The 11,425-nt window shown below is 48.0% G+C and overlaps 2 protein-coding genes across 5 annotated transcripts; one reads left to right on the top strand and one right to left on the bottom strand.

Moving 5' to 3' along the window:
* Window positions 1–81: 81 nt before the first annotated feature.
* zdhhc23b (zinc finger DHHC-type palmitoyltransferase 23b) lies at window positions 82–6,038 on the top strand. Of its 4 annotated transcripts, XM_037279476.1 has the most exons (10): window positions 104–254; window positions 838–1,049; window positions 1,119–1,258; window positions 1,688–2,284; window positions 2,392–2,559; window positions 2,885–3,128; window positions 3,437–3,604; window positions 4,064–4,302; window positions 4,807–5,015; window positions 5,529–6,038. In XM_037279476.1, exons 2-7 carry the CDS (start codon window positions 912–914, stop codon window positions 3,533–3,535), a joined length of 1,386 nt encoding a protein of 461 aa, XP_037135371.1. In that variant the 5' UTR covers window positions 104–254; window positions 838–911; the 3' UTR covers window positions 3,536–3,604; window positions 4,064–4,302; window positions 4,807–5,015; window positions 5,529–6,038. The 4 variants fall into 4 exon arrangements, with proteins under 4 accessions (XP_037135372.1, XP_037135371.1, XP_037135369.1 ...); XM_037279477.1 differs by having other exon boundaries at window positions 82–212; window positions 3,437–4,302; window positions 5,529–5,985; XM_037279474.1 differs by having other exon boundaries at window positions 105–254; window positions 3,437–4,302; window positions 5,529–5,985.
* Window positions 3,927–11,319, bottom strand: ccdc191 (coiled-coil domain containing 191). Its single transcript, XM_037279501.1, has 17 exons — window positions 11,112–11,319; window positions 10,652–10,690; window positions 10,338–10,473; window positions 10,142–10,270; window positions 9,843–10,021; window positions 9,586–9,764; window positions 9,350–9,509; window positions 9,076–9,288; window positions 8,761–8,952; window positions 7,629–7,960; window positions 7,302–7,387; window positions 7,132–7,214; window positions 6,978–7,067; window positions 6,486–6,629; window positions 5,519–5,671; window positions 4,853–5,007; window positions 3,927–4,199 (listed from the first exon to the last, which is right to left on the bottom strand). Exons 1-17 carry the CDS (start codon window positions 11,199–11,201, stop codon window positions 4,058–4,060), a joined length of 2,502 nt encoding a protein of 833 aa, XP_037135396.1. The 5' UTR covers window positions 11,202–11,319; the 3' UTR covers window positions 3,927–4,057.
* Window positions 11,320–11,425: the final 106 nt, after the last annotated feature.

An 11,425-nucleotide genomic window follows, 5' to 3' on the forward strand; every position in this document is an offset into this window, starting at 1 on the left:
AACCCTGCCTATGTGTGACGTCATTAGTAGGGGACAGCCAAGTTAATAATTAAAAAAAAAAAAAAAAAACGTAGCAAAACTCCGAGTCCTGGACTCTGAAGGAAAACTTTATTACGCCATATCAAATTGTACATTCATTAAACTTTTAGCGATGCCCGATGACTTCCGCCGACACGTTCACCACACCGGAAATGACTGCACGAGACGACAAAGTAAGAAAGGTACCAGCGAACATGTTGCAGCTCACCTTTGTGGTATGTTTGTCTTCCACTTTTTCTGGAAAATATCAAACCTTCAATTGAATGGTGACTATTGAAAGTGCTTAATTGTGTTTTGAGTCCGTGGCTGTCGTGGAAGTGCAGCAAGTTACGACAAGCTGCTGTTATTTGAGGAAAATATGATGTTTCATACATTTGGTGTGATTGAAGTTGTTTTCCTCAAGCGTAAGGTCTTGTAATTGTACCTGCCAGGAAAATAGTGACTTCAAATGGTGGTTGCTACGGAACTCCACCGTAGGAGCAACCGAAACCGCGAGGAAGTGACACAATACCACGTGACCATTAAAGGCCTCCTTTTGCGTGTTTCCCCCCCAATTGAAAACGTTTCCTCGGTTACCTCATTTTCTTTCATGATGAAATCAGCTTGTTTAATGGTGTGGCTAGATCTCATGCTGTGAATTAGCCCTCACTCAGTCCCAGTGGCAGTTCTAGACCAGTTTCACTGAGGGACCTGTCCGGGTCATAGTCCAATTCCACCCACTTGTATTGTAGTTGACCACAACACATTTATATTGCTGACATGTTTTGTAGGACTCTCCATTGCTTTTGGTCTCCACAGTCGTTCAAAATGGCAGCAAAGAACATCCCGTTGTATTCCTGCACCACAAACAACAATGAGGCGCACCAATTCAGATGATGAGAGCTGATGCAAATAAAATTGAGAGCACCAGTGAAGGAGCGCCAAAGGACCTGGGAGACAGTTGTCAGAGAGAAGACATCATTGAAGATCCTGCGCGTGACAAGTGTGCGACACCGATAGAGAATAGACAGGTGGCATGTGCTTTAATCACAAAAGGCTCTCGAATCACTGAACACAACTCTCCTTCACTGTCAGCGCAGCCATCAGCCATGAAGAGAAGGCGGGACGAGGACGAAAAGGAGCAGTTGTGCTGCTGCGAATACATCAACAGACACGGCCAGCGAAGCCACGTGGGAGCCTGCTGCTGCGACTGCGAGGATCTGGACGAAGCCTGCGACCGGTATGCCGGGCAATCTCTCTTATTCTCTCTTGCGAGATAACAATTTGGTTTCAGTTTAGTTCATCGAGAAATAGTCCAACACTTGAAGGTCATAGTCACCCTGACCGTGTACTGTAAACACATTATTCTGTCTGATAATCGTGACATGTTAGCTGAAATGATGATCTCAAGACCTTCAATATCTGGAGGGGCAATCATGATTCGTGATCCTCGGAAAAGTCATTATGTAACACTTAGAACTCAGGGACGAACGGGGGCGTTTTTACGACACGTTATTAGCTCCCCCATAACCAGCAAAATTGTCGGCTTGCCAACCATTTTCGTTTGTAAAACCTGACCTCAGACAATTAGGGGATTATTTCATGGAGTCTGGAATAAATGTTGTGATAGCTGCGGCAATCTCCGTCTCAAGGAACTGCTGTTTTTCAGGTTTTTTAAGCGAGAGACTCAAAGTCCAGAGGCAATGTCCCGGGTGGTCACTGAGATCAGCGATCGAGTCCGTGTCCCCTGGTTCCGGGGCGGCGCCCGCAGAGTGGACCTGTCCGTCATCCCTCCTCTGGTTCTGCTTCCAACCCTGCTGCATCTCTCCGCGTTCCACTTCCTGGTCGGCCTGGCGGTTCTGATCGCGCTGCCGGGCTTGCTGCTGTGGTACTACTACTTCACTCACCGCAAGAAGGCCCGGACTCTGTTTTTCCTTAGCCTGGTGATTTTTTCCTTGGCCTACATGTACTATTTATTCATCACCAAAGTGGTACCGCGAGGGGGCCTCGGTGCCATTCATGTCGCCACGGTAACCGTCGGGGTCCTGCTCACTTTGCTGGGCCTCGCCATCACCAAGAGAGGCCCGGGCGTCGTAAAGCCAAAAGAGTCGAATCCTGTTCTCCGAGACCAGGTGGGAGAGTCGCGAGAGGCGGAGCCTAGCCGGAAGAACTGGTGCTCGGTGTGTCGGCTGGTGCGACCACCCAGGGCGGGACATTGTCGGATATGCGGGCTCTGCGTGCTGCGTCATGACCACCACTGTGTCTGGTATGTTATCATACCTCTTTCCTGACCTTTTCTACTGATGAATTCCATGTAGTCAGTTGTCCTATTCATGCCAGCGTGCCACGTTTACTGCTCAATGTTCTGTTCAGGATCGACAGCTGCGTAGGCCGGGAGAACCACCGCAGCTTCCTGTTAACGCTCGTCCTCTTCCTGTCTACGTCCTCGTACGGGATCGGCCTTACGCTGCAGAGCGTGTGTCTGGAGCAAATCATCCTCAGCGCTTTGTTCTACTGCCCGGGAGTCTACGAGGAATACAGGTAAAAGGAAAAATCCCTTGCAAAGTGGAAAGTCACTTTGTCAATTCATTGGCACAATATTTCAAGCAAATGATTTTGGTCATTTGGGTGTAATTCCACTGTCAATCACAAGATTGACTTTAAGATCAGGGGATGTTTGAGAATATTTGCCACATCACGTCCTGAGCGTTGTTGTTAGTCACCTGAACGTTGAACCGAGGCTGTGATTGACCCAAGTCAAATTCCTTGTTTGGCACGCTCAAACATGGCCAATAAAAACTCTTGAATCTTGAAGATGGAGTATTATGAACTGATAAATAATATCCCCATTGATATTTCTCACTAGTGCCTCCCTTTGCTTCACGTGTGCCTGGTACTGCACTTTGGTGACTTGCGGCGTCTTTCACTTATTGCTGACTCAGCTGCTCAACATCAGCTACAACGTGACGGAGCGTGAGGCGCGTGCTGCCGTCAGGGAGCGCTCTGCCCGCCGGGCCCTGTGCGGGCTGGCCGTAGACACCGGCGTCCACTCGCGGGGCCTGTGCGCCAACTGGGCTGAGTTTTGGACCATGTCGGAGGAACGGAGCAGTGTAAGAGCAGTGTTGCTATTCTATTTTCTGTCCACTGGAGGGCAGCATTGTGCCTTTTTTCACTTGGCTGGACTCCTCGAGTACCACTCCATATCCTTGACGTGCAAATCAAGGTCATTAAGATGGAAAAAAACCCAACAACTTTTGAATTCTTTACATCTCATTTTCTCCCCTCCCTTGACTGTCTCTAATGTGACATTTTCGATGCATCCACTCACCGTCCGTCACCTTCCCCATTCCGTTCATCCGTCAGCTGTCTCGACTTATTCCTTTCAATGCTGAGCGTTGTCATTTTGTGTCCCGTCTAGTGCCGTCCAGGGAGCGAAGGCGACGAGTCACGCGTGAAAGTCAGTCATTTCGACACCCATCCCGCTTTCGGGGTATCATCACACCCAGATGACGTCTGAGCTACCGCTGGCGCAAGAAGCTCCAAGTAGCCCGACCCAGTATTTGTCGGCGGCGGACAGATACAAAAGGTTCTGAGTTCTCTTTGTGCTTCCTCATTATTATGGCCTACTTAAGCAAATGGAATGTTACAAGGGAATTTGTCACCCTTGATGAGTTGGCCTCTTTCGAAGAAATCTTGGGTGGCAGGCAGTTCCTCAGTCAAGAGAAAAAAGAAAAGTAAACCTCAGGCTTGCATCATGAAGAACTTGAAAATCAATCACCAGGTTTTAGTGATTCAGTACAGTTGTGGAAGAAGTAACACGTGAAGCTATTGCTGCAAAGCTCTTGCCTTATTTTGTAATGTTATATTCTTGAAAAAATAACCACAATATTGTCACCTTTGACCAAATCGAAAAAAAATCATGTTTCTCACTGGCTGACGTGACTCTTCTACATCACTTGGACCAACTTCTTTATTTCTCAATAAATGATTGACGACGTGCTGCTGAGACGTCAGTGAGTTTGTTGACTTTTTTGTCTTTTCACAGAGGATGTGACCAAAAACTAGGCAGCACCTCAGTCACTTTCCGACAAAGCCTCTCGCGCCGCTCTTCTCGCTCTCTTTCTTTCCGCTGCACACAGGGAAGGAGCCTCCAGGCCTGGAAGCATCGCCAGAGCGCCACTCTGAAGTCACACGCACACACAAAAGAAAGAAAGGAAGGAGTTTAAGAAACAGACTGGTTCTGGTCCTTTGACGATACCTAAATGAGATTTCAGAGGACAGCTGGTAGGAATTGAGCGTCTGGCTTTTCGTGGGCCTCGCCTGGGAATCAGGGAAACGTTTGCCCGTATTCCATTTGACCCCATTAAAGTTACAGCGTGACAAAGTCTTGACCTGACATATTGGGTCACATATATTGGCTATAAATAACCCAACATCATTTCACCCAATTTGCACCCAGCACTTTTGAGAGTCCAACCATAAAAGTTTGAGATTTGTCATTGTTAGTGAGCAAACTTAAACGTTTAGCAAGTTAGCAAATAAATAATCCCCTGATTTATGACTGATAGTTTGCTTTATGCAAATGAATTGAATCACAATACATTGTTCTGATGGCAGACTGATGGCCAGCAGCAAAACATGACGCACGCAACCTAATTGACTGTGCAGAAGCTGGAATCAGCAGTGAATAGATGGATGCCTTTTTATTGCGAACTCTCATTTATCATCATCATCATCCAGCGGCGGTGACACTTATTGCTTTTCTGACTAACTACAAAAATGTCGCAGGTGAAAGCGCGCCCGCCCGCCCGCCCGCCCACCCGCCGTTCCAGACCTGTTGTCGTGCCCCTCGGCCATCTGCTGATATTCCAGCGCCAGACTCTTCTCCTGGATCACGTGGTCCAGCAGAGCTCGCAAGAACCTCCTCAGCGTGTGGGTGCGACAGAAGACATCCGCCTGCGCCTCCTGAAGTAGCCGGAGGTCTTCAAGCTGCCGTGGTAGGAAAATTGGATGAGATCAGTTCGATTGTCTCCCACACATGTTGCCATGACAAAGCTCACATTCATATATTCTTTATCCTCTGTGAAGATGGACTAATTATACCGCCACGCACCTCTGTCTTAACAGTGTATACTGCCCCCAGAACAGAAGGAGCAACTCGGGCAGTGTCACAAAATCAGGCCCAAAAGTGTGTTTTAATTCTAAACACCGACTTCAACGAGCTACACTCAAAATGGCAGTGGGATGAATCTGGGCTCACCAGACTGTTCACAATGTGTAAGCGCCTTCATTTTATTACCATTTCTCATCGTCTACTGCTTTCTAGTGTGGGTGGGGGGGTTAAGTGATAAAAGCTGAACCTGTATTAAACCGGGAAGTCCAAGCAGAGCTTATTTTTCCACATTGGGAACATAATACGGTGTGCAGGCAGCGTGGGGATTAGTCACTGCCAGAGGATGGCCTGTAGCAATCCTGATTGAGTGTGTGTGTGTGTACGCACTCTTTTCCAGTAGCTTAAGCTCCTCCGGAGTAGAAGTCTTTGGTGCAGTCGCTCGGCGCGGGCTTCCTTCTCAGACAGAATCTCTCTTGCCGACCGGCGCCATCGGAGAAGGCATCGCCTCAGGATGAAGTCCGAGTAATGACTCTTGGCCCTCTGGCGGCACACAGACACAATAGAAGGGTATGAAATCGTGCCATGTGATGCTACGAACTTCTGAGTCACTCTAACGTGATCCAGTTTGACGATTATAATTCAGTGATGCTTTTGCGTACCACTAGAGAGCACCCTTGTGCCATTGATGGATGATGCTAATTTGCCAAGATTAATTCGGATCATTTCTTCCTAAAGAGGAAGAAGATGTTTTTTTTACAAGTAGCAAAATACTAAAAGCAAGGAGTGATTAAAAAAACAAGTAGATCATTTTTACAATTTTGAATTATTAAATGCATATCGTTGTTGATTATGAATAGATTGTAAAAAAGATATATTTTGCAAAGAAAATTATACACGGTATAAAATACAGCTTTCTGATTCTTTTGGAGGGAATACTCAGCATGAATATTAATGACGCACCGAGGCATTATTTGGTATCATAAAAATCCCCAGTAAGTCATTCCAAGTTCAAAATTTGATTAACATTATAATTATGCGGAAACATAACATTTGTTTTTGCACGATAAGATTATCTCCAAACATGCAGTCTACTTTTTGAAGAACAACAAATTTATGACTTCCAGCTAATAGACATGCTCATGCGCGCACACATAACACGCGCTGCATGTGAAATTGATGTCCGACGAGGCGAGGGATTTTTTTTATTTATTTATTCAAATGGAATTTTGTATAATTGGAACTTGGAGGTCAGAAATCCTCTGAAGGACCGTGTAAAATAAGCGCATCAAAGTTAAAGTAGCAAGGGGTTAGTGGACTGCCAATCAAAAAATAAGTAAAGTAGGGAGTCAGTTACCTCTCGGTTGGCCTGCTTGAGCTCAATCAGGCGTTTCCACGGCGCCAGGCCTCGGCCACGGAGCAAATGTCTATCGTGGTGATGACGAGCCCGATCCAGGAGTTGCTGCTGTAGTTTGATTTGTTTCACTTTCTCCTCTTCTTTCTACACAGCAAGGCAGAGGGGGATGTTTTGGGCCGGGATAACGAGCAGTGCGATCGATAGTAGGCCCCTTAAGGGTGCCTGAAGGTGCCAACATGAAATAAGTGAAGTTTCCTTCCGTGGTAGAAAACAAAGAACCGGGCGGGCCACCTGCGGTAAAAATAATTCTCATCCCTGCTAAATAATTGAAGTGTCATCCCCTGACCTCAACCCTATTGAGAATCCTACCGAAAGCCATCTTGCCTCGTAATTTGGCACACTGTTTTGAGTCACGGTGCCATTGCCATCGGTTCAATCAACTGTAAATACTATTTTCAAAGATTGTCGAATCCAAGAAGCCGCTTTTCTCACCCTCCTGGCCAGCTGTCTCTCCCGCTGCTTCTGGGCTTTCTCCATCTCTTCCTCTCTCTGCTTCTGCTCCTCGGCAGCCTTCATCTCCGCCTAAACGAAAGGAGTCGGCACGATAACGAGCAATTGCTGGTCGGGAGTCTCGGCTCATTCTCACCTGTTTTTCCTCTTCCTTCGCCCTCTTCAGTTCCTCCGTTTGCTTCTTCCACGTGGCACGGACGCGGGCTCGCTCCTCCATAGCTGAGAATTCATATTTATGAGAATCAAGATTAGAGACAAAATGGATGAAAGGAAATCAAATAAAAATGCCGTTTTCTGAGGACATACCTGAGATGACGGGGCACGTCTGCGGCTTGGCTTTTTGCCGCGGGGATGCGTCGGGGCCGTCGGGTTCCGCCGCTTCCGTTGGCGCTCTGCAACAACGGCGGTTTTATTGTGGACAAGATGTTCTGAAAGGTCCGCCCGGTCGGGAATTGAACTTAAGCTGTGGGAATTTGGCCTGGTGTGAGTGCGACTGAAATGGCAATTGGAATATTCGGGCTTGGCCAGTCCTCACACCTTTGAGCAAAGCCACATCAATTATGCAATTTGATTCTTCCCAAGGCAAAGTGGCAGCCTGAATTGTTTTGAAAGGGTCGCCCTGAGGTTTCCCACCTTGGCTGTGGCGTGTGTCTGGAGGCAGCAGTCTTCTGTGCCTCCAGCTCCCAAGTACACATGACCTTCTCCCGCTTGAGCTTGGCGATCTCCTCCTGTTGCTCTTTGAGCTGCCTCCTCTGCTCCATGATGATCTTCCTCTGGGCAGCGTGGCGGTTTCCAAAGTGGCCTTCTTGCAAGGTCTTTGGGCCCGTCAAGTCCTCCTCACGTTCGGCCTGGTCTGGGTTCTCATCTCCGCGCTGGGCCTCCGCGCCGGCTTCCTTGCGGCGGACTCGAGTTCCCGCGGGGGGGGATTTACGATGGCGTGTCCTGACAGCTTTCTGGGGATCACCCTGCAAAATTCGTTTTACACTCTTTTTCTGTTGACCTATCCAAGAGAGTTGAACTGTTTAATATTAGGTACTATATGTTTAAAATGGCATATATTGTATAATTTGCCATCTAACGGCGATACTACAACTTAAAACTACAGTCAACCCCTGCATATTCACAGTTCGGCATCTGCGGACTTGCTTTTTTTCCCCTCAATATTTTTTCATATTTTGGAATTTTCCCATTTTTTTCTGGGATTATTTGTGAACATTCAATACATATTTGACCTGAGGTCTTTTGGAAAACGTGTATTGAATGCTTATTCATTTATTTGCATTTGTAAAAAAAAAAATTAAATGCTGGAGAAAAATGATTATAATGAATGAATTCCTATGTTTTTTCATTCATCATCCCTGGTCTTAAATATTTGGCTTGCAAAAACCTTCCGTGTTCAATTAACAGGCCCCGCACCACGTCGAGTATCGCCTCCTCCATTACGCTCCTTGGCCCCTCCAGCCCACAATCCATACAGATAAACCTGATTACGAGTGCAACCTCCACACTGACCTCTGCGCCACGTACTAGCGTCAGCTCCCGCTCGCCGCTTCCTTATGTCCCCCGAGCTCTGTTCCACCTTGGCATAGCGAGCCCTATTTCCATCTGCCCTCAATATACACCGTTCACCTTATAAGCCGCTTTCAGACTTGAGGAAAATTGTGTCGTTGACGCATTCGGGTCATCTGGTGCAAGGTGACAAGGTACCAGCTGCTAATAGACAAGAGTCCAAATTCCCATCACTGCTGTTTTGAGCGCTCCGTACCTTTTCAGGCGGGTCACTCGTCAGCGTTTCCGGGGGTTTGAACTGGCCCGACCTGGCTGCGTTGATCAGGGCGGCCATCTTGCGCCGGGTCTCCTCTTGTTGGGCCAGCAGCTGGCGTCGGTCGCGCTCCTGCCGGCACCACAGCCGCCATTCGTGCAGATGTCGCCGTTGCAAACGCCTGCGGTCGCTTTCCTCGGCAACTCGCTGTTGTCTGGAGGAAGGCGATATGAAAAGGGACAATAGCAAACTAAATCTTGATATCTCATATGTACATCCACACTTCCTTGACACTGATTGCTATGTTTGTATTTAAACAGTGCTCATTTTTTGTATATGCCTGTTTTCAGTGCGGAGCTCCTCCTCGGTCTTGGACACCTCCCGCTGATTCCTTCCCGCCCACATGACGGCGCGCCACGCTTGCCAAGCCGCCAGCTGCCTCCTCCAGTCGCAGAGCGCCTTGGCTTTACCCATACGCAGCCGCTGCTCCATCACCGCCGAGTACCAACGTGAGAAATGCCTCTGTAGACACTGCCGTGCATGTTTAGCAACGGTAACGCTACAGCAAGCTCCGTCCGCAAAGGTAGCCAACCTTCAGGTTATGCAGGTGAAGAAAAATGTCAACTTTCTTTTCTTGCCGCAATCGCATGGCTACTTCTTCTTCTTCTTCTTCTGGCGGCTGATGCTGCATTGCGGGAGATGAAGGAGCTGGCTGGAGGCTTTTGGCTGCACGTTGACCTTTCAACTTTTCTCTGTGAAAGCAACCTCGTGTATGAGCTCGTGCTCATTTTGGGGAATTTTATTCCTCATTGATTTTACTGCCAAGACCTCAGTCTGAGGCGCTCTTCCAGGCCTTTCCTCTCCTCCCTCTGCCGGCGCATCCTGATTATCTCCTGTTGCACCTTCTCCTGCTGCCTCCTCCTGGCCTCCTGCCTCTTCCTCTCCTCCTGCTCCCGCTCTCGCCTCTTCTTGGCTTCCTCGTCGCTTATGGCCCTGTTCTCGCGCACCTTTTTCCACACATGAAATACAAGCGTTTGACTAAACAAACAGGTCAGCTATTCAACCACGATTCGTTTGGCAATTACCTGCTGGTGGCGCACCTCCATGGTGACGACAGGGTCCGTGAAGGTCCTGTTGGGTCCGCCGCCGTCCACCGCCAGCTTCTCCGTCATCCCTCCGTGCAACACTTCCTGCTCCTTCAGGCCTTGCAGGAAGTTGTCGACAGCACGGCGCTCCTCTTCCCCAGCCAGGTGCTCGTACAGATCTGAATCGGATTCAATCATCTCAAGTCCAGCGCCAAAAGTGCCCTTTGCTTTATTTTTAGTCAGGGTGAATAGTTCTACTCGTTTCCTTTCTCATAGACTAGTCTCGGTTCATGTTTTACCATCAAAGTTGTCATAGTTGAAGGCAGGGGGCGGCGGCGTGGCCGGGCTCCCCTTCTCACACGTCAGGCCAGCTAACTCCAGCTCGGGCTTCCGCGTGTTGTCCAGCCAGTCTCCCAACAAAGCTTGAGCTGTGACACCACAACGCATCATGAGCTCATCCTTTGTCACTTCACAAAAAATAAGCGCGAACCCTACCTTCAGCATAGGTCTCATCGTGATCCCGCAGCTGTTCCCAGCTCCGCAGGGCCACAGCCAGGCTTTTGCTTCCCGTCTGGGCTCTCCTCGGGAAGAAGACCTCAGACAAGGCAAACGCAGAGGCCTTCTCCACTTGCTGACAAATGTGAAAAGTCAGAGTTGGGAAAGTGGCCAGCTGCAAGACATGCTGATGCATTTAGTCAGAAAGGAAGTGAAATATACTAGAGCACAATAGCCATCGACCCAGGCGGGCTGGGCTGCTTGTTGAGACATAACAAGCACATAATCAAGTTGCACAGTAAAATGCTGCCCACCTTCCTCCAGTGATCGATGTCCTCTTTGTTTGCATGCGTCTGGAATAGAAGCTTTTGTAAGCAAATCATTGACGCTTCTCCTCAAAGGGATGACGCTCGTATCTGCAAACCTTTTCATCAACTCAATTGTATCTCGGTAAACTGGTAGCTTTTACAAATGTAGGTTTGGGACCCCAAATGGGTTAGAAGTCCATTTGCAGCAGGTTGCCAAGTTTCCGTTTGGAAAGCTGTCAACTCTCGGTCTGATTTACGTCACAAGCTGAAAAAGCTTACAAACACCTCGGTCCAATGTCAGCGGATTAATTCCACAGTAGGCTTAGCCTGTTGCCTTAAATCATCAGATTAGCTGGAAAAGTCATAAATGTCACAATAACGCCATTTAATAATCCTTTCGGGTTTCTTTTCTAGACTGGAGAATATGTTGAGGATCTATGATAACAAATCAGTATGGAGGACATACCTTGGATGCTGATGGTTTTGCACCATTTTTGCCAACACTCTTTCTGCGTCTGAAAAAGTGAGGCCCAGCGCCGGGTAAGGCGGCGGCCATCGAATACCTTCTATATTTCTATACTGTCTTTGATGTATCATCGGTATTGTCGCCAAAAGTCGAGTTATAGCATTGAAAAATGACAAAACAAAAGAAGTGTCAAATACGTTCGCACAGTATTCTGGGCAATGTAGTGCTTTGACATGTTTTGTTGCGATAGAAATTCAAGTTTCGACGCCGTTTCCCACAATACACTTGGGTGTTTAGGCGTCCCGCTAGTAACC

The sequence above is a fragment of the Syngnathus acus genome, chromosome 20 (assembly GCF_901709675.1).
Source record: "Syngnathus acus chromosome 20, fSynAcu1.2, whole genome shotgun sequence".
NCBI classification, from domain to species: Eukaryota; Metazoa; Chordata; class Actinopteri; order Syngnathiformes; family Syngnathidae; genus Syngnathus; species Syngnathus acus.